The sequence below is a fragment of the Juglans microcarpa x Juglans regia genome, chromosome 1D (genome assembly GCF_004785595.1).
Source record: "Juglans microcarpa x Juglans regia isolate MS1-56 chromosome 1D, Jm3101_v1.0, whole genome shotgun sequence".
Taxonomy (NCBI): Eukaryota; Viridiplantae; Streptophyta; class Magnoliopsida; order Fagales; family Juglandaceae; genus Juglans; species Juglans microcarpa x Juglans regia.
In genome coordinates this window covers 22,700,027-22,725,003 of record NC_054594.1, presented here as the reverse complement: position 1 = coordinate 22,725,003, position 24,977 = coordinate 22,700,027, and the positions used below count along the sequence as shown (strand labels likewise).

Sequence of the window (24,977 nt, the reverse complement as noted above, 5' to 3'; positions counted from 1 at the left end):
CATTTGACCCTGTCATGAGACATAATAGCAATATCTGGCCATGTCACTGGACATAATAGTGACCTCTGGTCCTGTCACGGGATATAATAGTGACCTTTGACCTTGTCACGGGATATAATAGTGACCTCTTGCCTTGCCACGAGATACATTAGTGGTCGCTGGCCCCACCACATGATATAATAGTAGTCTCTGTTCTAAGTGCATCACCTTGGGTGATGAAAAATGATAGGTTCTGCTTGGTTAACCGCAGACATGCACAACTTTACCACGAGGGTTAAATATAGTCTTTGTTCTGATATGATATAATATGATAAGATGATGATGTTCAGTTATGCCATGCCAAATGATTTTTTAATATGAACATTTTGAACTGCCACTCTGGGATATTTTGATAACATGTTTTTGAAAAGATTCATGTTTATATACTAGTATATGTTTTTTGTTTATTAAGTTGTTGATAACTCACCTCTTATCTTCACAATATTTTTCAGATGATTTAGATGATTCAGTTGGAAATCAAGGTTAGGAAGCATGGAAAGAGTTTAGCTAAGGATGATTTATTGAGTACCTAAGGGTATTGTAGTCATTAGGTTGGATTATTTCATTTATAACCTTGTAGAGGATTGTATATATGTTTGGTTGAATTAGATGAGTTTATGTTTATGTCTTTGGAAATTATATTTGTATTGTTGAGAGATGATTTAGGTGACACGTAATAACTTTTCGACCCTTCCAAGTACGGGGCATTACAAAACTGCATCATATATATTCAATTTGTAACTCATGGCACGGGTTAAGTGCCTATCCATTAGAAAAATGCTATTTTGCCTATTTAATTTGTTTCCTCATTTTGACACCTCATCTAGTTTAATTTGTTTTTTACTTAATAGTTATATTAATGTATTGATATTTTTTATATGTTATAAAAATGTTTTAAATTAATAAAAAAATATGAAAACAAATTGAAAAAATAAAAAAAGTGAATTTCACCAAACGGTAACTTGTAGCGGACTACTCTAAGCGGCAGAGTAGCACCGCTCTACCCATTAATCTACTTGAAGTGGCTTAATAGCCACGTTATATGCCACACCTAACGGCTAGGCATATGAATGGCAAGGTGTGCCTAGGGGTGCAAATCGGTCGGTCTGGTTTGGTCCGGCGATGGATCGAACATTTTTGGTCTATCATTTTTTCAGACTAGACCGGACCAAACATCCATAGGGACCGGATTGAACAGGTAGCTATCGGTCTGGTCGGTCCATTCAGTTCGGCCTAATTTTTTTTCTTTTTTTAAATCAATTAATAAAAAAAATTATTTAAAATACTAAATTAAACTAAATGACTTATTAATGTGGATTATGTAACAAATTTAATAAAAAAATATTTTATATGGTCAATGATAATAAATTAGATGAAAATTACATTACTAATTTATATAATTACAATATAATTAACTAATTGATATTATATATTAGTTAATTCATAGAATATTAACAAGTGTTAATAACATATTTAAAATTTTATATTGTTAATAGTGATAGGTTAGTTGAAGATATATATAAAATATTGTTAATTTATAGAATATTAACAAGTATTAATAGCATATTTAAAGTTTTATATTATTAATTGTACAATTATTATATAAATAATATATATATAAAATATATTTTTATTTTTATTTTTCATTCTGTCTGGTCCTATCAGGAAAAATCCTAGACCATAGATCGGACCAAAACTTTTCGATTCTCTAAAATGTGGATCGAGACTGATCGGTCTCAATCTCAGTCCGATCCGGTCCGAACCGAAACGGTCGGTCCGTTAGATCCGCATCGACCATTTATCACCCCTAGGTGTGCCCACTTTGGAGGTACATTTATTACATGTTTGTAAATTTAACTTTCCATATTTTATTACTTAAAAGAATTTCGTTTTTCCTGTTCAATCAAGTTTATTATTTTATATATTAAAAAAAAAGTTTATTATTCTATATAATGTTAATCATGAAACGATAATGGATTGCTTTAAAATTGTGAAAAATAATTATATTGAATTTATTATTGAAGATACTTTCGAAAGTAAATAATGTCATATAGTTTTTTTATTCTAATTAAATTTTACACAATAATTTTACTTATCATTCTCACACACTCTATATCATTTTTTTTTTTTTACTTTTTTATAACAAATATATGATGTATAGATAATAAGTAGAATAATTCAATTAATTTAATAAAAATAAATTTAAATAAAATAAAAAATTTAAAATATGTAAATTGGGTAGTGTACCATCTCTCAATTTTACAATGAGAATCTGTCAATCTGAGATGGGTTGGGCTGTGAACTAGGGTTTCAGCATAAAAGCTAAAAAGCCAACGTACAACACAGAGCGGAGGAGGCGCTGTGGCCTGTTGGTGAGCCGAAGAAGCCAGAGGCGCTGAAGAAGTACTCTTCGATCTCCCTCTCCAATCTCCAACCATGGGTAATGAGACAATCCGCAGGCTCTCTCTCTTTTCTCTCTCTTTCTTTCATGCTCGAGCTAATGGAAGCTTCTGTTCGATAAATGTTAGGTATCTCGCGTGACTCTATGCACAAGAGGCGTGCCACTGGAGGCAAGAAGAAGGCATGGAGGAAGAAGAGAAAGTAATGCAATCCACCCTTTCTCACTCATTTATTTGTTTGTGTTATTAATTTATAAATTATAATATTCTCTCCCGACTCTGTTTGTTTGGTCAGAAAGAGTATGGAAGCACTGTTTTCTTTCCTTTTTCGACTGCTATACTCTTTGTTCTTACATTTTATCGGCTTCCTGATGTTTTTTATTATCTCTTGTCGGATCTGTTAGTGCTGTGGTCTTCATTTTTATCAATTCTCTACCTTTAGATATTCTGGGTTGTTTGATTGTTCAACTCAAAGAGTGCATTTTGCCCTGATATACATATATGCTGCTGTCCTGAGCTAAACTCTTGCTTTCGAATTTTCACGTTTTGATATTTACACTGCGTTTCAGTCACAAAACACATTTGAGTAATATCCTTTCGTGACTCCTTTTTCTTTTCTTTTTTTTTTCGAACTGTCTTTCTTCCTTCTTTCCCTTGTCCTAATGCGTAGCCACGTAAAAATTTTGTACAACGGCTCTAGCCACTATCTAGTGTGATATACCGAGTTTGGTACCTTAGGATATGAGTGGGAACCTCAGGTTGTTTGGTGTAACTGAAAATTGCCCTTATTTATCGTTGGGTCATTTGATATGGTATTACATGGTTACTATACTAACATGATCTCGAATTTTGTACTAAAATTTTCCAAGGAGAAAAACTTTCTATTGTTTTGCCTGCTTTTATGTATACGTAATTTCTGAGGATACTATATTATTTAATCGGTGATTCTCCATATATGTATATATGTGTGTGTATATGTATTTTTAGAAAAAATAAAGCAGATAATCCGAGTCATGATGAGATATTTGAGTTGGCTTCTTCACGTGAGGCTTGATGTTCACATTTGCCTGTAATATCACTAATTTTCTCTTATATGCAATGCTTATCACTTTTTGACTTGTGCAGGTATGAGCTTGGCCGCCAGCCTGCCAATACTAAGCTTTCAAGCAACAAGACTGTTAGGCGAATTCGTGTGAGAGGAGGTAATGTGAAATGGAGAGCCCTCAGATTGGATACTGGGAACTACTCATGGGGTAGTGAAGCTGTCACCCGCAAAACACGTATACTGGATGTTGTTTACAATGCTTCAAACAATGAGCTTGTGAGGACACAAACTCTAGTGAAAAGTGCTATTGTTCAGGTGGATGCTGCCCCATTCAAGCAGTGGTACCTTCAGCACTATGGAGTTGACATCGGTAGGAAGAAGAAGGCTGCTGCTAAGAAGGAAACCCCAGAGGTACCATTAGTCATTCTCTCCAAATTGCTTGCTTTTCATTTGGATTGATTTATTGCTTCTTTACAGCCGGACGTGACGATAACTGAAAGATCAGAGGAAAATGCTCATTGTATTAGTCTTAATTTGTGTTGCATTACCATGGAAGAGTCCTAAGCGCTCTGCCGTGTGGTGGTTCCCCCATCATAAAAAAAAAAAAAAAAAATTGTGTTGCATTACTAATGCACATGGAATGCTTGCAGATGCGAATGTTATATGAAATACATTTCCCAAAATCTGTTCTTTCACCACTCTTTGAATCTTTTTTATAGCAAATTCCGGTCCATTTATAGCATTTCCCCCTCATTTTCTGTTCGCGAATGAAAAGGTCCTGAAATTACTGGATCTAATAGAAAAAAAGGGGGGGGGGGGGCATTTTATGAAAATTGGCAAAATTCAGTTAGGTGATGTTAGTTTCAAAGCTGTAGAATTTGACCAACTATTTTGCTTTCTTCCTTGGTTCGTTTTAATGATGGCTGGCATTCATGTAATAATATTTTCTTCATTTCCTGTATCTGCTTGATAATGCAACATGCTAGGTACCCTTTTGGTTGGTGGGAAGAGGGTAAGTTAGACCATTCTGGTGTAGGTATGGTGTGTCTTCTACTTCTAAACTAGGATCAATATAGTTTTTGTGATTTTAGTACAGTATTTTCCTACCAATTAGGTCGGACAAAAAGGCATAGTCTTATATTTGCTTTTACATATATAACTGAATGTTGTGCCTTTAAAGGCAAATGCTCGCTTCTGTGTATCATTTATAGTTTTTATGGCTTAAGTGAAGGAAGTGTGGTGGGGCCAGAGTTCTTGGATTATGTTATTGACAAGTTTTGTAGGATGATTTCGCCCCCATTTACTTGATCTGTATCACAAGATTGATTCATTAGGGTATAAGGTCTGGAATATCATTGCCTGAGCATCAAAATGGCAGAACTCTACTATTAATACTATGTATTCTGTTTAAAGATGCCATTTATGTGGGGGGTTGCTTCTTTTCCATTGTCTTCATTGTTTCCAATAGTTTTTTTGATAAGTAAAAATATTATATATATATCAAAAGGAGTAACTAAGTACACTGAATGTATACAAGAGACCTTGCCCATAATAGAAAAATCCTAATAACCCAAAAAGCCCATGAAAAACAACCCAAAATACACCAAGCCCGACCCCAACCCCTTGCTTTCCGTAGAACTAAAACTCTACCCAAAAACCCCACCCCAACCCCTTGTTTCACGTATTCACAATGCACTCCCTTTAGACTTCCTTTTAGTTGAGCTACAACCCTTAACGTCATAGTTGATTGCCAAAAAAAGACGCTGTAACTCCCTGTCATTGTTTCCAATAGTTGATCTACTTATCGTGCATGAATACAACTCCGGCTATTTGTTCTGGATAGAACAGATGCCATGTCATTGTTTTTTTTTTTTTCTCAGAAGTAAACAGTGGTTCCTTCGACAATGTTTTCTATCACGCTGCAATGGAAATCTAGATAGTATTTTCTGATGAACTGTACATTATGCTGTCAGAACCGTTCATCTTCTTTTTTGGTTTGTACATTATCAATTTGAAATAACAAGTTTCATCATATCAATCAGCAGGAAGTAGAAGCAGCTACAGAGGAAGCAAAGAAGAGTAACCATGTCCTTAGGAAGCTTGAGAAGCGCCAGCAAGGTCGTAAACTTGATCTCCACATTGAAGAGCAGTTTGGGAGTGGTAGATTGTTGGCTTGCATCTCTTCTCGACCAGGACAATGCGGTAGAGCTGATGGGTAAGTACAAGATTTACAATTTTTGTTTCGTATTCAGTTTTCTATGTCATGTTATTTGGTTTCTCACCATTTTGTGTTTTCATAGATACATCTTGGAAGGAAAAGAACTGGAGTTCTACATGAAGAAGCTCCAGAGAAAGAAAGGGAAGGGTGCTGGTGCTGGTGCCGCTTGAGCAGTTTGTCGTTATGCGGAGTCTTGTCTTTTTTTAATTGTTTTAGTACACTTTTTTGGCCTGCCTAGATGAAGATTTTGCCTGGTATGTCTAGTTGTTTCAAATTAAATGCTTTGAGCACGTTTTGATCCACAATTCAGTTTATAGCTATAATAGCACTTTTTGGGTGCTGGCTTCAGTATCCTCATTGAAACGCCATGATATGATTTGCAGGGGAATTTAATTTAAAGCTCATCTTACCCATTAAATCATGTTAGCTATGCGGAGACATATGGATGATGTGTCTTCATATCTGCTCAGAAATATAATTTTCCTTATTTAATTTCTCAAAAAACAAAATCGTTTTCGCTGATCGATCAAGTTGGTTATTACTCTAGTCATCATATATATATATATATATATATACTAGTAAGGGCAAACACGTGCAATGCACGTGTGCCTTTTTGCAAAAACATGAAAAATATTCTTAAAAATAGAAATTTCTTGTAAAAACATGTAATAAGAAATTGAGAGAAAATAACCTAATAATAAAATAATATGCATGCCATAAAAACAAAGACGAAATGGTGATAAACACACTCATTCTCTACGTGTGATACAAAATTTCATTTGGGGAGGAAAAATCAATCTCAAAGAATATCCAATAAGAAAGTCTAACCAGCAATTTAAGCTCAATAAAAAACTATGTACTTCAAATTAAAACAATCATCTTATGACCAGGAAGGTCATTATGATCCAGCAACACATGCAACACCTCTTCAACTAATTTGATACTCATAATTCAAAACATATCTATTCAATCAAATTGGGATAAAAAAATTATAGTGCTCCTCCAGGCCAAATGCATCCATTTGGTATGATAGCATTATACTTGAATCTGATGAACCATTTGATATGTACTCGTTCCCCATCTCTACATGAAAGAATGAACTGAGTATATCATGATGTGTTTTATAAGGTGTGAACGTGCACATATGTATGTAAACTGCATATTGTTTGGTATTCAGTTAGTAGGATGGAACATAGCAGTCAAATACCTCACATGCACTTCAGTTCAAAACACAAAGACACACCACACTTTTATTACTGATATTACCTTTTTCTATTTCCCTTTATTTTTCTTAGCGACCAAACATTGGAGTAAACAAAATAAAAAACTAAAAAAGTAAAATAAAATCCTGAATTATGAACTATGAATAAACCTCAAAACAGCATAAACTTCAAACTAAAAAGTCCAAATTCCTTGCAAGAAACAATCCAACAAATCAGATTAAGTAAAGAAAAAAAAATAACAACCTGAACATAATATGCAAAAAAAATTGAAAGTCATCTATTTTTTTTTCAGAGACCAAACCCGAAAAACCGGATCACAGTCCAAATTTCCTAAAAAAAAAATAAACCAACCAAACAACGGATAGTTCAGAATATAGAAAAAATGGATGTAAAAGTACACATTGGAAGTTGCCTATTTAAAAAAACAAAGGTTAAAAAAATAAAACCCTATTTAGTTGACCATGCCCCCACCAAAGAGCAAAGGACAATCAGCACCAACACAACAGGTCCATTTTATTACCTGGTACCGTCGGCACTGTAAGCCATTATCGTGCACCAGTAACCGAAAAGATAAACTAAGCATAAAGGCACAAAAAGGATGTTAGGAACAAAAATATTGGGACTTAAGGAAGAATCCATGAAAGGAAGGCCAAACCAATAACCACAATAAGCTCAAAGCATTTAACTAAAACAATCAGAACAAAAAAAAAAAATCACAAAAGAAAATGAGATACCTGAATGTTTTCCTTATAGTGAGGACAGACAGAATAAATAGGAGCCTCATGACCTTCAAATGTATATTGCTTTGCACCAGTAGTGGCATCCCACACCTACAATTACCAAACAAGATTAGGAAGGAATAAAGAATTTACCTCAACTTAAAACATCAAAACGACCAAACATGCAAAAGACCAACCGACCTTGATGGTCTTATCGTCTCCACAGGTTATCACACAAAGTTGCTTGTTTGGGTGGGAGAATGCGATGTCATTTACTTCGCCAACATGAGCATCAATCTATATCAGCAAATTTAAAGTAACTTTCAATATAGCATCTCAAATACCACAGAAGTTAAAGTGCAAAAAGAATGAAACGGAAAAATTTATATGAGATATACCTCCAGGTGCTACTGTATATTATCATTCCCATGATAAGAATATATTTGAACGATGTGCCTGGACTATGCAACTCCTATAATTGGAATAGAAAGAAGACATTATCTGATTGTCTAGTTCGCCTTTAAGATATATATTAGTTGTGTACATGGAGTGAAAAACTCCAATGTATTAAAGCATACCAAACAAAGAACCGTTAGGGCTCCAAATCACACGGTTAACAGATACACCAGGATCTTTAACCAGAGTGCCTGAAAATTCATCAATATCAGTTTCAATTACTCTACAATTTTTTTATCGGTAAACAAGTTCCAATTACTCTACTATTATAGGCATTAAGGATATAACACTAACATTAACTTGTATCGTTAATGAAAGAAAAAAAAAAAGAAGGGACACACCTGCAGAGGCATTGTACATGCACTGAGATCCCAAACTTTGAAATTCCTCAAAACTAACCGCTCCCTAGAACCAACTTCCCACAACCCAATGTCCCCAACATTGGTACCAACTGAAGCACAACATGCAAAATATTCAATGGACATAAAACACCAAAGTAGGAGGGAAATATAACATTTACAACACTTGGTAGTAAGCTTAAATATTTATAGATAAAATCAAGAGGCTTTAAAAGAGAGCCAACCAAGAAGTAAGGTTTGTTGGTGAGAAGACTAAAGCATCTTTAAATGAGTTACTTTTGGTTGATGAGAGTCCATAATCTTGAATTTTTAAGGTTTGGGAATTGCAATTTATCACGGAATAAAGGATTTGCTTCAATTAATTTTTTAAGCTCCACCAACATGATTGCTCTAGCAGATTTGGTATCTCCATATTTGGAAAGTTGCTCATTTTCTCTGTGATACAACAAACCTATTTTGACAACATTTTCTATAGTTGATTTCAAATGTAAGGGGGAAGAATTGAACACAAATTCATCATACCTGAAATTCTCCAATGTCAAGAGCTGCGTGATTTCCTTGAAAAGCTCTTCATTAAATGTGGCAAAAACTTTCAAATCCTTTACTAATATATCCACAGCCTTGGAACGATCATGCCTATCAAAATTTAAACAGTCTCATTCACATACTATATGACACAGAATCTCCAAAGACAAACAATCACTTCTCATAAAACCGACACTTAGATAATTAATAACCTAAAACTTGGAAGCTTACTTATCCAATGCCTCAAGATACTTTTGCTTCCTTATCTCAAAAAAGATTGTCATTAAGTATCGATTGTCGTCCACTTTTGTGAACCCGGAAAGGTACTTCTCAACCTCCTCTAGTTACAAGTGGATCCTGTAAAGATTTATGTCAACAAACATAATTTTAGTCACTAATGAAATCTAAAGAACAAAAAATAGAATATCTAATGCACATTGGAATCATTGAAAAGCTGAGAATACACTACGCTTACTAACAAATATTTCGCATTTTTTCATCCAGATTTTCTACCACCTAAAATGTTTCAGTATTCACCATTGAATTATCATTTTGACATAAATGCGCACACAGTAGCAAAAATGTGCTTAAAGTCTCAACTGCAAGTAGCACCAAACTACTCAGGCACATAGCATGCATCTATATTCTTTAAACAATGACTAAACATCTTGCTCTCATTTCCTCAGTTCTTGCACGTAACACTCCCGGGCAAGCACCTGCTCGCTGCGCACCTTGCTAATTCCTACTTTCATGGAAAACTTCATTTTCAGATGATAAGTGGACATTATCAATCTCAATGCGTTCAACGTTGGCCAGCCTATAATGGCATTATACGTCGACAGTGTCCTTACCACTAAGAACTTAGTCAGGGAGGTGGTGAGGTGGGGATCAGTTCCCACCGACATAAGTAGGGTAATGGGACCCATTGGTTGAACTGCATCTCCTGTGAACCCTTCAATGTGGTTGGTGTTGGGCGAAGCTGACCCATACTTAACCCAATTCTCGTGAAAGCGTCCCAAAACAGAATGTCTGCTGAACTTCCATTATCTATCAATATCTTCCGCGTTGTGTAATTTGTTATTAGCATTGTTATCACCAATGCATCATCGTGTGGGTATACTACTCCTCAAGAGTCCTCATCATCAAAAGAGATTAGGGGCAAGGTCTGTACCTATGCTTGCTTGACAGGCCTCTCCACGCTATATATCTCCTCATATGTCACACATCTTGCATAGGCCTTCCTTCTCGACAAGGTTGGTCCACCTCCTGCATAACCCCCAACTATGGTACGAATCTCCCCCAAATGTGGGTTTCTTCGATCCGTATACTGCCTTGGTCGGTGATTTCTTGGTTCTTGTGATCTCCTCACCCTTTTAGGTGATTCTCTCCTCCTTAGGCTCTCGCTCCATCTAGGCTTATGCTCTTGCCTTCTGTCCTCTAAACGTCATAGTGGAGAGGCATTTTTTGTGACAATGCGTTCTAGCTCCCTGTTACCTTTCATCTCCTCAATTTTTTGTTTGAGCATGTGACAATCCTCGGTTTAATGACCATTCGCCCTATGGTAAGTACAGTACCTTTGGGTCCGCCGCCTGTGATCCTCATCACGCCTAGTTCCCTTCGCCTTCTCATGGTCTTGCACACTAGAATTGTGTACATGGTTGCTACTGTATTGCCCCACTTACTGACTCTTTCTTGGTCTTATACTGCTTTCCTGGGGCCTTCCTTTGACATGCTTTCCTCTTTCTGCCCTGGCCTGGCGATCAGGGCGATCAACGTATCTTCGGCATTTACAAAGTCATCCACCCGATCCATAAATTCCAGCAAAGTGGAGGGGGTTTTCCTCGCCAACTCAGCCATGAAAGGACTCCTTAGCCAAATTCCCCCGAGTAGTGCAGCCAACATGATTTTCTTGTCTTGGTCGTCGGCGGTCATTCTTTCCTTATTGAATCGTGTCAAATATGCCTTCAAACTCTCGTCCTCTCTTTGCTTTACAGTCAACAAGTATGCTATTCGCCGCCTCTGTTGTCAATTGGCCATAAACTGAGTGATGAACTACTTTCCCAGTTCCTCAAAACTCTTGATGGAGCCTAGCTGCAATGCTCCGAACCAACCCCAGGCTGCTCCTTTTAAAATCAAAGGAAAAGCCCTACATGCAATCTCCCCTGGGAACCCATGGAGAGTCATGTTGACTTTAAAAGTCTCCAAGTGCTCCACTGGGTCCTTGGAACCGTTATACATGTCTATTGACGAGACCTTAAATTTTGGTCATAGCGGTGCCAACATGATCTTCGAGCTATATGGCAAGTTGGTGCTGGTTAGCAGCTGATCAACTGAAGACGAGGTCCCTATTTTCTTGGTCATTTCCTCGTATTTGTCCATCAAGCTGCGCAGGTTATGATGCATCTTCTTTGTCTCCTCGTTCTCCTGAGATGCTTTACCCGTGCTAGCGTTGTGCGCCTCCATTTCCACCCTGTCGGCCTGACTAGGCGTCGTGTCTTCTCTTGATGGCTCGTTCTTTGCCTTGAGAGCCTCATTCTCCTTCTGCAGTGACTCGACTTCGATGGTGAGCCTCCTTACTACTTCCTCCATTTTCGCAAGCCTTCATTCCATGTTTCGCCACGTCTCTTCCTGATCTCTAGTTGCCTGAGATCGAGTGGTGGTGGACATGTGAAAAACATGCTAATTTCAATATAGTTGAATCCCACAGACGATGCCAAGTAAGGTGGCTTGGGGGGTTTGATGGGACGTCTTCGATGCCTAAGTTAGTAATAATAGGAATCTTCTTAGAGCCAAATTATTCGAGAGCTTTCATTAGCATACCTAGATTCTTTAAATAGAGCTTTTGTCTTCTTAGGATCACCTAGACTAACTCCTTCCCCCACTATTTGAAATTTGAACCATAGAATATTCGGGTTATTTACTCACTTTGAATGAGTGAATATCCTAATTGTTCCAGGATAAGCAGGCGAGTGTTCTTGTCCTTAACAAACTGGCATGAGCCCTATCCGGCCAGAGGGATTTTAGTTTTGAGTGGAGTGATTCGTCGAGCCACCATGAGCCAGGCCCATAGTGGCACCCTATGAGCCCTTATCGTGGTTTTAAAACCCTTCCTAACCCCACCAACCATCATCGAAATTTTTGTTGTATGGAGAGAAAAAATCACGTATATGAATGAAGAGTAATTATATTTTTATTTATATTCTCCTTGAAGTCTAGAGTAGTTATATCTACAATCCAAATGAGTGAAGAACCTAAACGATGCATCTTAAATTATAAATCATAAATTTACACCAAATGCAATAGCACAAGAGCACGACATTAATGAATTGGTTGGTTTGGATATACATGCTGAAATACAACTTGCTTTTGTATTACTTTACTCCATAACAATGAATAAAGTTTTATATGAACTAGGGAAGTTTTCAAAAGATGAAAAAGTTAGTTTCATTGATTTGTTATCTCAATAAGTAATACTAAATACAATCATAGAGTGCACAAGCGTCGCGTAATATTTTTGAAAAAAGTTCTAGCCTGGTTTTTATGAATTTTTTTTCTCTCGCTATGGTGAGAGTCTCTCTCTTGCTGTAACGTGCAAGGTTTTTTCCCTCTACATTTTGGTGTGTGGTTTTCACCTTATTGGTATTTCTGTTTGAGTACTTGTGATTTAATGCGATGACGGATGATCTTACGGAGCATTGGAGTTCCTTTACATTATCTGGAGTAAAGAAATCTACTATACGCTTGTATGACTCCACGGAGTTAAATAAAGCTTTTGATACTACGAAGTGCTTCCTGTTTAAACTTTTAATTGTGAAGTTTTATAATAAGGAGGCGTTCAAAAGAATGATGAAGAACTTATGGCATCCATCAGGGGCTTTCAGATTTATGATATGGGGGAAAATCTATTTTTGGCAGCCTGCTCTACCAAAGGTGAAAAAGAGAGGATATTATCACCCTGGACTTTTGGACATAGTTTGGTAATATGCACTGATTATGACGGGACTCTACAGATTTCAAAAGTACCTATGTTATTTGCTTCTTTTGCTTCTTTTTTGGTTCAAATTTATGATCTACCATTGGATGGGATGAATGCATGGGCAGTTCGGAAAATAACAGGAACTTTGGGTGATGTTGAAGATGTTGATTTTATTGAGACGAGGCCTGGCTAGGGGAATTTGTTCGTGTGCGCATATCCATGGACATAAGTCTACCTTTGCCGCATGGTAAATGAGTTGCTATGGGAGAATCAGATTATGTATGGGTTCATTTTAAGTTTGAAAGGTTGCCACAATTCTATTATTATTGTGGGCTACTGGGACATGGAGAGCGTGATTGCCTGCAATGGATTAATATTAGGGGTGATGCTGGAGATACTGAGTTTCCTTATGGTCCATGGTGAAGGGTGGGGAGTGTTCTTATGAGAGCACGCAATCAGTTGGGATCGTCTACTGAAGGAAGTGCAGGAAACTCTTCTCCTGTAAATGATGATCGAAGCAATTTGCCGGTGAAAGATTTGATGGCAGTTACTGACTCTTCATCCCAACCGTTGTTGGTTCCAGGCAAAGACCTGCTATGTACAACTACTAAGGGGACGGTTAAACAATTATCTACTGTGAAAGTTGATGGGCCTAGCATGGGCTTGGGGCCCAATTCTTTTTTAACTCCATTGCCTCCTGTGCACTTCCAACAACATCACTTAGAACCAGCATCTTCTTCTTCTCGTAAGGATAAACAGTGAACATCAAGGGCAAATTACTGTCGTTGTGCACGATTGTCTCGATTCCCTTTGACTCATTCGAAGCGACAGGTGAATGAGAAGGATTTAGGAGGTTCGGGTGCATTGTTTCAGTCGAAGACGCAGAAATCAAGGGAAGATGATTCACTGGTGGATGTCCCAATCACATCGGCGGAGGCTGAGCTTCAACCCCGCTGACAACCATGAAAATTATGAGATGGAACTCCCGAGGGCTTGGGAACCCTTGGGGAGTTCGACCCTTTGAGATCTTGTTCGGAGGGAAAATCCTAATATTGTCTTCATTATGGAGACACGTTCTGGCTATTCTCGAATGGAAATCCTCAAGGTACAATTGGGGTTTCCTTGTTTTTTAACGATGGGCAGCATTGGTCGTTCTGGTGGACTTTGCCTCTTCTGGCGACGGGAGGTAAGTCTAGTCTTAAAATGTTATTCTCAGTTTTATTTTGTGTGGTTGTTTCGGACCTAATTTCTGGAGTTTCTTGGCGTTTGTTTGCAATTTATGGGCATCCAGAGACAAATCTTAGAAGAGATACTTGGGCTTTGTTACGTTTGTTGAAAGATCAATTTGATGGGCCATGGTTATGCTGTGGTGATTTTAATGAAATTTTGGAAAACTCTAAGAAGTTGGGGGGTAGAGAGAGACTTACTAGTCAGATGAGGGGTTTTCGAGATGCTCTAGATTATTGTCAATTACACAATATAAATGCCGTAAGGTCTTTGTATACATGGAGTAATTTGAGGGAGGGTTATGCTCTTGTTCATGAAAGGTTGGATAGATTTGCTAGTAATGTGGAATGGCTTGAATTATACCCCACCTGTAGAGTTTGCAATCTCATTACTTCAGTCTCAAACAATAGTTGTTTGATTTTGAGTACGGATGCAGTTGTGCAAAATGTCTTCAGGAAGTCTCGTTTTTTTGAGTTTGAATTCATGTGGGTAGGAGAAAGGGGTTGTGAGGAAGTTATTGCAAATGCTTGGTCTTTAAACTCTGATGCCTCCTTGATTGACAAAATAAAACATTGCCGTAGTAACTTGACAATATGGAGTAAGGAATATTTTGGTAATGTTAGACATAAATTGGCTATGAAGAGACGAGAGTTGGAACAGTTACATAATGTATTTTACCCTTCTTACCCAACGCATGAGATAAGTTGTGTTAAAAATGGTATTAATTATCTTTTGGAGAAGGAAGAATTGATGTGAAAGCAAATGTCCCGTGTGCAATGGTTGGCAGATGAGGATCAGAACACTAAATTCTTCCATTTTAAGGCTTCTCAAAGGCAGCGTCGTAATTCTATCACCAGGCTGAGAAATGATGTGGGTGTTGTGCATGAAGGATCTGAAATGCTTCCAATGATACATGACTACTTTTCAAACTTGTTTTGTACCACTAATCCTTCTGATTTTGATGCAGTATTATAGCCTATTCAGCCTTGCATTTCTGACTCTATGAATGTTGATCTAGTGCGTGTGTTCACGGCAGCAGAGATAAGGGCAGCTTTGTTTCAAATGCAACCATTGAAAGCTCTGGGGCCAGATGGTATGCCTCTCTTATTTTTCCAAAAGTATTGGCATTTGGTGGGTGACATTGTTATTAACTCTGTTTTACAAGTGCTGGTTTCGGGTGTTATGTCTCCTAATTTAAATCTGACAAATATTGTGTTGATTCCAAAGACAAAGCAGCTTGAGTACTTCAAGGACTATCAACCCATCATCTTATGTAATGTGGTCTATAAGGTCATTGCAAATGTATTAGCTAATAGGCTGAAATTAGTTTTATCTGGAGTTATTTCTTAAAACCAATCAGCTTTTGTTCTTGGAAGGCTAAATACTGATAATGTTCTAGTGGCTTTTGAAACAGTGGATGCTATAAGGAGGAGGAAACATGAGTGGAAGGATTGTATGTCTATTAAGATGGATATGAGTAAAGCCTATGATAGGGTTGAATGAGTATTTTTAGAAAAACTAATGTTGCGTATGGGGTTTAATTCTCAATTCATCCACTTAATAATAATGTGCATCACCTCAGTTTCATACAAAGTTCTTGTGAATGGGATTGCTACTCAGCCTATTAAGCCTACTCGTGGTCTTCGATAAGGGTGTCCTCTCTCTCCCTACTAATTTGTTCTATGTGTTGAGGCTATATCTTTGTTACTGAAGCAAGCTGAAGAGCAGCACCACATGAGGGGTATTAGTGTGTGTCATAATGCTCCTCGGGTCAGTCATTTATTCTTTGCAGACGATAGTATTATTTGTTGCCGAGCATCTGTTTTAGAAAATCAGCATATAAAAGATTTGGTATGTAGTTATGGTATGGCATCGGGACAGCAACTAAATATGAGTAAAACAGAACTTCTTTTTAGTCGTAATATAGAGCCAAACATTATAGATGCTATTAAAAGTGTGTGGGGTGTTCAAGATATTCAGCACCATGCTAAATATATTGGTCTGCCTTCCTTTGTGAGAAAATCATGTTTTCATACTTTTAAAGCTATTAAGGACAGAGTTTGGGCAAAGTTACAAGGTTGGAAAGAAAAGTTATTGTCACAAGCTGGTCGTAAGGTGTTGATTAAGACTATAGTGCAGGCTATTCCCACTTATACTATGAGCTGCTTTAAGATTCTGAAAGATTTTTGTAAAGAACTTAAGGGGGTGATTGCTCGGTTTTGGTGGGGGCAAAAGGGTCAAGAAAGAAGGATTTATTGGCTGAAATGGTGCAACATGTGTCAGTCAAAATTCAATTGTGGATTGGGCTTTCAGGATTTGGAAGTGTTTAACCCGGCATTATTGGCATTGCCTACTTCAATTACAAGGGTCTCTTTTTGCATCAGTGTTTAAAGCAAAGTATTTTCCTCACTCTAATTTTTTTATCTTCGGTACTTGGCTCAAAGCCTTCATATGTATGGCGCAGCATTTATGAAGCAAAATCTGTAATCAAAGCTGGTAGTTTATAGCATATTGGTAAGGGAGACAAAATCAAGATCTGGAGAGATAATCGGCTTGCTGACCTGAATTCCAGAAAGGTTATTGCTTGATGTAATACCCTTGTTAAGGATGCTTGTGTAATTGATTTAATGGATTTATCTTCCCCTAGTGGGTGGAACAAAGTTTTGGTTGAACAGGTATTCATTCCTTTTAAGGCTAATACCATTCTAAAAACTCCTTTATTTCTACATTAGGGTGATGATAAATTAATGTGGAGTGGCACTAGAACCGGAATTTTCACTATAAAGCCAACATACTAACTTGCCCTTAACTTGAAATATGTTTTGGGGAATGGTTCAAGCAATCGAGAGATGCCTTTGTCTTCTTTTTGGAAGGGTTTGTGGAATTTACAACTTCCAAGTAAGATAAAATAATTTATTTGGAGGGCTTGTAAGGATAGTTTACCTATTAAAAAGTTTTTATTCCAGAGGCATATTCTAGGTTCTTCCACATGTGATTTTTGTCATGATGCTTGTGAAGATGTCTTCCACATTTTATGTAACTGTCCTTATTTTCCTAAAGTGTGGGAAAAATATTTTGGAAGAAATCTGAGGTTGATATATGGCTATTATGGTTTTGATAATGATGTCAAAGCAGTGATGCGTCTTAATGACCCTCATATTTTGATTCGATTTTTGCTAATTGCCTGGGGTGTGTGGAAATTTCGAAATATGAAGTTGTTTCAGCAAACTAATCTTGATGTGTGTGTTGTGGTTGGCAAATGTTTTGATTATGTTGAGAATTACCAATTAATTAGAAAGCATGTCAAAGTTCATAACCAGCTCTCAACAGTGTGTTGGTATCCTCCACCAAGTGGGTCTTTTAAACTAAATGTAGATGGAGTTATTTTTAGTTCCTTGAATATTTCTGGGGTGGGTGCCGTACTACGAGATGATAAGGGTTGCATGATTATGGCAATATCTAGAAGGGATTTGGGTATTCATGAGGTGGAAGATATAGAAGCGTTTGCTGCTCTAAGGGGTTTGCAATTAATTTCTAACTTGGGTATCTCTCACTTGATTTTAAAAGGGGATTCACTTGCTGTGATAGAGGCTACATGCTCAAAGGGGGAGGATCTGAATAGGTGCAGTATTTTTATCCATGAGGTGAGGAAGTTGCTGTCCACTTTCACTTCTTTTGAAGTTTTGCATGTGGGAAGACATGGCAATGAGGTTGCACATATTCTAGCTCGTCAAGCGCAGTTTGTGGAGGATACTGTGCAGTGGTGGAATGAACCTCCAGATTTTATTTGAAGTAGGCTTGAAATGGATACAGCGAGTGCTTGTTGCTAGTTGCTGTTTTAATTGCCTATCATTGTCACCATGTTGGTATATTATGTACTTGAATTCTATCTCTCGCATGAATGCAGAAGTATTTTATTCTCAAAAAGAAAAAAAAAACTTGTGAAAAAGAGTTAGGTTGACAATTAAAAAAATTAATGTTTTTAATATTAATCTTTTTTATATGGGTTTCATATTTACTTACTTTTTTCAAAAAAATTACACGACGCTTATATATTTCATACTGCAAATATCATTTCTCTATAATAATAATAATAATGTTACGTTAGAGCGCTCTCATTGGATTAGCTAAAAGCTAAATCTAATGAGAACTTAGCTATTAAACCATAAAACGTATCACATTGGAATAGCTATATTCCAAATATTTAGAATATAGCTACAATAACTTCTAAAGTAATTTCCAAATTGGAAAGATATTGTTCATTCATCAAATCCATTTTATATCATTTGTTTCTCTCTCCCGAAGTCTCCATCAATATCTTTATAGTTTCTATTTTTAACACATAATTTAATTAAAATATGATTACTAATTAATATATAATATTATGAATAATAAAATTTGATAAAATAAAATAATTTCATAATTAAAAAAATTAAAATATTTTTGAAATTATTAAATATTTTTAAAAATAATTTCATAATCTAATTTAGAGGTTTAATGTGAATAGTTAAAGTTAAATTTATTTTTTATTATTTTATTATCATATAATAAAAAAAATGACTGTTTTAATGTAAAGATTTATGAGAATAAAATAATTAAAAGTTAAATTTATCTTATATTCATAAAAAAATGTGAGAGTGCTCTTAGCCATACTTGAATTAAATTTTATAATGTCGGGTTGGGTTGTCAACTAGGGTTTCAGCATAAAAACTAAAAAGCCATCGTACAACACGAGAGGAGGCGCTGTGGCCTGCTGATGAGCCGAAGAAGCCAGAGGCGCTGAAGAAGAACAAGAGTTTGTACTCTTCGATCTCCCTCTCCAATCCGCAACCATGGGTAATGAGACAATCAGCTGGCACTTTTATCTTTTCTCTCTCTTTCTTTCATGCTCGAGCTAATGGACGCTTCTGTTTGATAAATGTTAGGTATCTCGCGTGACTCTATGCACAAAAGGCGTGCCACTGGAGGCAAGAAGAAGGCATGGAGGAAGAAGAGAAAGTAATGCAATCCACCCTTTCTCACTCATTTATTTGTTTGTGTTATTAATTATAAATTATAATATTATCTCCCATCTCTGTTTGTTTGGTCAGAAAGAGTATGGAAACACTGTTTTCTTTCCTTTTTCGACTGCTATACTCTTTGTTCTTACATTTTCTCGGCTTCCTGATCGGGGTTTTTTATTATCTCTTGTCGGATTTGTTAGTGCTGTGGTATTCACTTTTATCAATTCTCAATTTTTGGTTATTTGGGGTTGTTTGATTGTTAAACTCTGTGAGTGCTTTTTACCCTGATATACATATATGCTGCTGTCCCGAGCTAAACTCTCGTTTTCAAATTTTCACGTTTTGATAGTTACACTGCGTTTCCGTCACAATACGTTTGAGTAATATCCTTGCTTGACTCTTTTTGGTTTTCTAACTTTTCCTTCTTCATTCTTCATTCTTTCCCTTGTCCTAATGCGCAGCCACGTGAAAATGTTGTTCAACGGCTCTACCTAGTGTGATATATTGAATTTGGTACCTTAGGATATTTGTGGGAAACTCAGGTTGTTTGGTGTCACTGAAGATTACCCTTATTTATCGTCAGATTATTTGATGTAGAGTTACACGGTTAATATTCTAACACGAACTCAAATTTTGTACTCAAATTTCCCAAGGAGAAAAACTTTCTATTGTTTCGCCTCGTAATATGTATAAGATACTTCTGAGGATACTAGATTTTTTAATGTGTGATTATCAATATATGTATGTGTATGTGTGTGTATGCGTGAGTAGAAAAAATAAAGCAGACATTCCTGTGTCATGATGAGATATTTGAGTTGGCTTCTTCACATTTGCCTGTGTTATCACAAATTTTCTCTCTATGCAATGCTGATCACTTTTTGACTTGTGCAGGTATGAGCTTGGCCGCCAGCCTGCTAATACTAAGCTTTCAAGCAACAAGACGGTTAGGCGAATTCGTGTGAGAGGAGGTAATGTGAAGTGGAGAGCCCTCAGATTGGATACTGGGAACTACTCATGGGGTAGTGAAGCTGTCACCCGCAAAACACGTATACTGGATGTTGTTTACAATGCTTCAAACAATGAGCTTGTGAGGACACAAACTCTAGTGAAAAGTGCTATTGTTCAGGTGGATGCTGCCCCATTCAAGCAGTGGTACCTTCAGCACTATGGAGTTGACATTGGTAGGAAGAAGAAGGCAGCTGCTAAGAAGGAAACCCCAGAGGTACCATTAGTCAATCTCTCCAAATTGTTTGCTTTTATTTGGTTTGATTTATAGGTTCTGTACAGCCGGTTGTGATGATAACCTGACAGATCAGAGGAAAATGCTCATTGTATCAGTCTTCATTTGTGTTGCATTACTAATGCACATGGAATGCTTGCAGATGCAAATGTGAAAAAAAATTATTATTATTTTTTATATAAAATGCATTTTCCAAAATCTGTTCTTTCACCACTTGTTGAATCTTTTTATAGTAAATGCCAGCGCATTTATAGAATTTTCCCTCCTTGTTTTCTGTTGGCAAATGAAAAGGTCCTGAAATTACTGGATCTAAAAGAAAGGGGCATTTTATGAAAATTTAGCCACCCGTCTTCATCCACTTGCGAATAGTTCTATGTTAATGGGCTAAGGTTTTGCTTTCTTTCAATGGCGAAAAGCTACATATAAGTTGTACACCTGCTGGTGATGATGACAATTGACAAAATTCAGTTAGGTGATACTAGTTTCAAAGGTGTAGAATTCGATCAACTATTTTGATTTCTTCCTTGGTTCTTTTTAATGAAGGCTTGCATTCATGTTATAATATTTTCTTCATTTCCTGTATCTTCTTGATAATGCAACATGCTAGGTACCCTTTTGGTTGGTGGGAAGAGGGTGAGTTAGACCATTATGGTGTAGGTATGTTGTGTCTTTTGCTTCTAAGATAGTATCAATATAGCCTTTTACGGTATTTTCGTACCAATCAGGTCAGACAGAAAGGCAGTCTTTATATTTGCTTTTACATATATAACTGAATGTTGTGCCTTTACAGACAATTGGTCGCTTCCATGTATCATTTGTAGTCCTTATGGCTTAGGTGGGGCAGAGTTCTTGGATTATGTTATTGACAAGCTTTGTGGGATGATTTCATCCCATTTACTTTATCTGTATCACAAAATTGTTGGGTTATCAGGTCTGGAATATCATTGCCTTAGCATCAAAATGCCAGAACTCTAATATTAAGGGGATGCTTGGGGTATGAGATGAGATGAAAATTTTGTGAATAATAGTAAGATGGTTTTTGAATAATAGTGATAGTTTGAGTCAAGTATTTACTGAGTTTTGGGAAAGGAGAGAGAAAAAGTTGAATAGAAAATATTATCAAATTAAAATATTGTTAGAATATTATTTTTTAATATTATTTTTGTTTTGTGATTTGAAAAAGTTGAATTGTTTTTTGTTTGAAAGATTGAGAAAGCTGTAATGATTAGTTTGAAAAAAGTGTAATGATTAATTTGAAAAAAGCATAATGATTAGTTTGAAAGTATGTGTTTGAATGATGTTTGGGAAGGAAATGAGATGGGATAAGATGAGACGAGATGAGATGGGATGAGATGGGTTGAGATGAAAAACTTTTCCAAACATCCCTTAATACTATGTATTCTGTTTCAAGATGCCATTGATGTGGGGGTTGCTTCTTTTCTATTGTCTTCATTGTTTCCAATAGTTGATCTACTTATTGTGCATGAATACAACTCTGGCTATTTGTTCTGCATAGAACCGATGCCATGTCATTTTTTTTTTCTCATAAGTAAACGGTGGGTTCCGTCTTCAATGTTATGAAGGTGCAATGGAACTCTAGATAGTATTTTCTGATGAACTGTACATTTGTATGATCTCAGAAGCGTTCATCTTCGTTTTTTGGTATGTACATTGTCAATTTGAAATAACAAGTTTCATCATATCGATCAGCAGGAAGTAGAAGCAGCTACAGAGGAAGCAAAGAAGAGTAACCATGTCCTTAGGAAGCTTGAGAAGCGCCAGCAAGGTCGTAAACTTGATCTCCATATTGAAGAGCAGTTTGGGAGTGGTAGATTGTTGGCTTGCATCTCTTCTCGACCAGGACAATGCGGTAGAGCTGATGGGTAAGTACAAGATTTACAATTTTTGTTTCATATTCAGTTTTCTATGTCATGTTATTCGGTTTCTCACCATTTTGTGTTTTCATAGATACATCTTGGAAGGAAAAGAACTGGAGTTCTACATGAAGAAGCTACAGAGAAAGAAAGGGAAGGGTGCTGGTGCTGATTGAGCAGTTTGTCGTTATGCGGAGTATTGTCTTTTTTTCTTTTATTGTTTTAGTTGCACTTTTTTGGCCTGCCTAGATGAAGATTTTGCTTGGCATGTCTAGTTGTTTCAAAGTAAATGCTTTGAGCACGTTTTGATCCACAAGTCAGTTTATATAGCTAAAATAACACTTGTTGGGTGCTGGCTTCAATATCCATCATTAGTTTGTGGTATTATTAATTTTTTGAAAAAAATAGCTGTCATTTGTTCTTCATTCTATTTGAGATTTGGCCTTTATGACATTGCTTTCAGATCTGAGCTAATGATAATGCTGTTTTTCCCTCTTTAAAAAATCTACAACCTCCCCATTTAACCATATATCAATTGATTAGTAAATAGCCACTACCATCGAACGACTGTTTTTAAGAAGACATAATAAATTCAGGGGGGATTTAAGTTTTTAAACCTTGCTCCCAGCCTCCCATAATACATTCCTCGGATTGATCTCAAACTTGATGTCGTCCTGAAAATATTTCATGTTGCGCATTAAAGGATAAATGTAAAATGGTTAAAATCAATCCTATCTGTTGTCAATCATCTGATGAAAATGGCTGGTAAATAAAATGTAGATTTTTTTTTTCGTCTCTAATCCACTTTACTATTTCTTTCTTTGTAATATGTCGAAGTCAATGGGTACGTGGCAGACACATGGCTGCTGACTGGACAAATGAGGTGGATGGGTTGGGTTGGGCTGGGCTAATTGTGTTGTTAGCTTAAACTAAAATCGAGCTTGCAATAATAGAAGAAAGAAAGGAAGAAGAGAAGAGACGCCAGCACGTGGAAGAGCGTGTAGCACATGGACGGACGTGCAGCAGACCTAGGAGATTTGGGCGAGCGCATTTTAGGTTGGACTTGTACGATTTTCTTATAGAATCACCGATAACACTTGGAAAGTCGTATGGCGGCCTTAGGCTCTCGAAAAAAATAAGCATACACGGAGCATAAAGTGTGAAGAAGTTGCAATTGTCAAGCGGATTAGAATCGACGTAGCAGCCGTGGTGGACTGTCAAGAAAATAGCAAGGGAACACCAATGGCTACTACAAAAAAGATCTGACATGGACAATAGCGACTAGAGGCACTGGGATGGTGTTCTCTCTCATACCATGTAGATTGTATCTTAGAAAACTTTAAAATTTAATTTGTGTTGACAATGTAAATGGTTGACCTATTTAAAGTGTAATGAGGCTTGTGTAAATAAAGAAAATGCAATCAATACCTAAATACAAAATATTTTAACCTAGAATATTTACAAAATATTACCATAATTAACATACGTACAGTAGGTAAATATATGCTAAAAATAATAATATTAATCAAATAGAAAAGTTTCTATATCCTTTACATTTGACCGTCTTACTTGATTGCTGGTAAAAAAAAAATTGTTTTTTTATTTTTTTTATTTAATAATTAAGGAAGTGATTTTAAATGTATTGATATATTTTTTTATTTTTTAAAAATATTAAAATATATTAAAAAATGTGAAAAAAGAAAAAGAAAAAGAAAAAGAAAAAACCAAAAACGCCTGGCCAGCATAGTAGCTAGGGTTGTGCAAAATTTCAAGAATTCCGACTCCGCCCGACCTCCCCTCCGACGCCGACTCCGACGGAGTCGGAGTTGTCGGAATTCAGAGTCGGAATTCGGAGCTACTCCGACTAGTGATTCGGAAGCGGAGTCGGAGTCGGAGCTCCATGTAGCTCCGACTCTGACTCCGAATTTTTTTTTAAACCCAGCTGTAAAACAACGTCGTTTTACAACTGGGTTTAAAAAAAAATTATTGAACGACACCGTTCCACTTAATATGGAACGGCGTCGTTTCATATGTCTTCCTAGTTCCTAAGGAAGCCTTCTCCTCCCCTTCTTCTTCCTTCTCCAGTTCTTCTTCTTCTTCCTTCTCCCTTCTCTCTCGCGTCTCCCGTCCCAGACTCCCAGTGACTGAACCATCCCTTCTCTCTCGTGTCTTCCGTCCTAGTGCCAGCGTGCCGCCGTTCGTCGTTGCTCCTCCGTGCCGCCGTTCCTCGTTGCTCCTCTACTCAGCTTCCACCTACGGTGAGCCCTAAATTTATGAGCCCTAAATTTAATTCAAGCACGTCTCTTATGAATTGGAGCCTGCAGTTGTGATTCTTGTGAATTGGTTGTATTGAATATTCAATATAGTCCCAACACGGCGCTCAAAACACTGAATTTTACATTGTATTGCAGACTTGCGCTCGAGCGAGGTGTCGAGCGCAAGTCGAGCGCACGTTGTATTGAACATTGGCTCGAGCGCCACGTCGAGCGCACGTCGAGCGAACCTCTCTGGATGGATTCTGCTCGAGCGCCATGTCGAGCGCACGTCGAGCGAACCTCTCTGGATGGATTCTGCTCGAGCGCCATGTCGAGCGCATTTCAAGCGAACCTCTCTGGATGGGTTTTGCTCGAGTGTCACGTCGAGCGCACGTCGAGCGAACCTCTCTGGATGGGTT

The 24,977-nt window shown here is 37.0% G+C and overlaps 3 protein-coding genes, 1 long non-coding RNA gene and 1 pseudogene across 6 annotated transcripts; 3 read left to right on the top strand and 2 right to left on the bottom strand.

Moving 5' to 3' along the window:
- Positions 1-2,252: 2,252 nt before the first annotated feature.
- The window catches only part of LOC121234568, a 52,414-nt pseudogene continuing 29,689 nt past the window's right edge, over positions 2,253-24,977 (top strand).
- LOC121234543 (40S ribosomal protein S8-like) lies at positions 2,336-6,069 on the top strand. 2 transcript variants are annotated; one of them, XM_041130514.1, is made up of 5 exons: positions 2,336-2,479; positions 2,568-2,640; positions 3,564-3,894; positions 5,529-5,698; positions 5,784-6,069. In XM_041130514.1, exons 1-5 carry the CDS (start codon positions 2,476-2,478, stop codon positions 5,869-5,871), a joined length of 666 nt encoding a protein of 221 aa, XP_040986448.1. In that variant the 5' UTR covers positions 2,336-2,475; the 3' UTR covers positions 5,872-6,069. The 2 variants fall into 2 exon arrangements, with proteins under 2 accessions (XP_040986448.1, XP_040986442.1); XM_041130508.1 differs by having other exon boundaries at positions 5,526-5,698.
- On the bottom strand, positions 7,658-8,702 carry LOC121234573. Its single transcript, XR_005934418.1, has 6 exons — positions 8,683-8,702; positions 8,441-8,550; positions 8,222-8,290; positions 8,042-8,115; positions 7,845-7,940; positions 7,658-7,754 (listed from the first exon to the last, which is right to left on the bottom strand). It is a non-coding gene; the product is annotated as an uncharacterized LOC121234573 (long non-coding RNA).
- Positions 8,731-9,638, bottom strand: LOC121242014 (protein TPR3-like). Its single transcript, XM_041139934.1, has 3 exons — positions 9,215-9,638; positions 8,981-9,094; positions 8,731-8,893 (listed from the first exon to the last, which is right to left on the bottom strand). Exons 1-3 carry the CDS (start codon positions 9,265-9,267, stop codon positions 8,731-8,733), a joined length of 330 nt encoding a protein of 109 aa, XP_040995868.1. The 5' UTR covers positions 9,268-9,638.
- LOC121234555 (40S ribosomal protein S8) lies at positions 18,861-22,665 on the top strand. 2 transcript variants are annotated; one of them, XM_041130531.1, is made up of 5 exons: positions 18,861-19,022; positions 19,112-19,184; positions 20,081-20,411; positions 22,143-22,312; positions 22,398-22,665. In XM_041130531.1, exons 1-5 carry the CDS (start codon positions 19,019-19,021, stop codon positions 22,477-22,479), a joined length of 660 nt encoding a protein of 219 aa, XP_040986465.1. In that variant the 5' UTR covers positions 18,861-19,018; the 3' UTR covers positions 22,480-22,665. The 2 variants fall into 2 exon arrangements, with proteins under 2 accessions (XP_040986465.1, XP_040986457.1); XM_041130523.1 differs by having other exon boundaries at positions 22,140-22,312.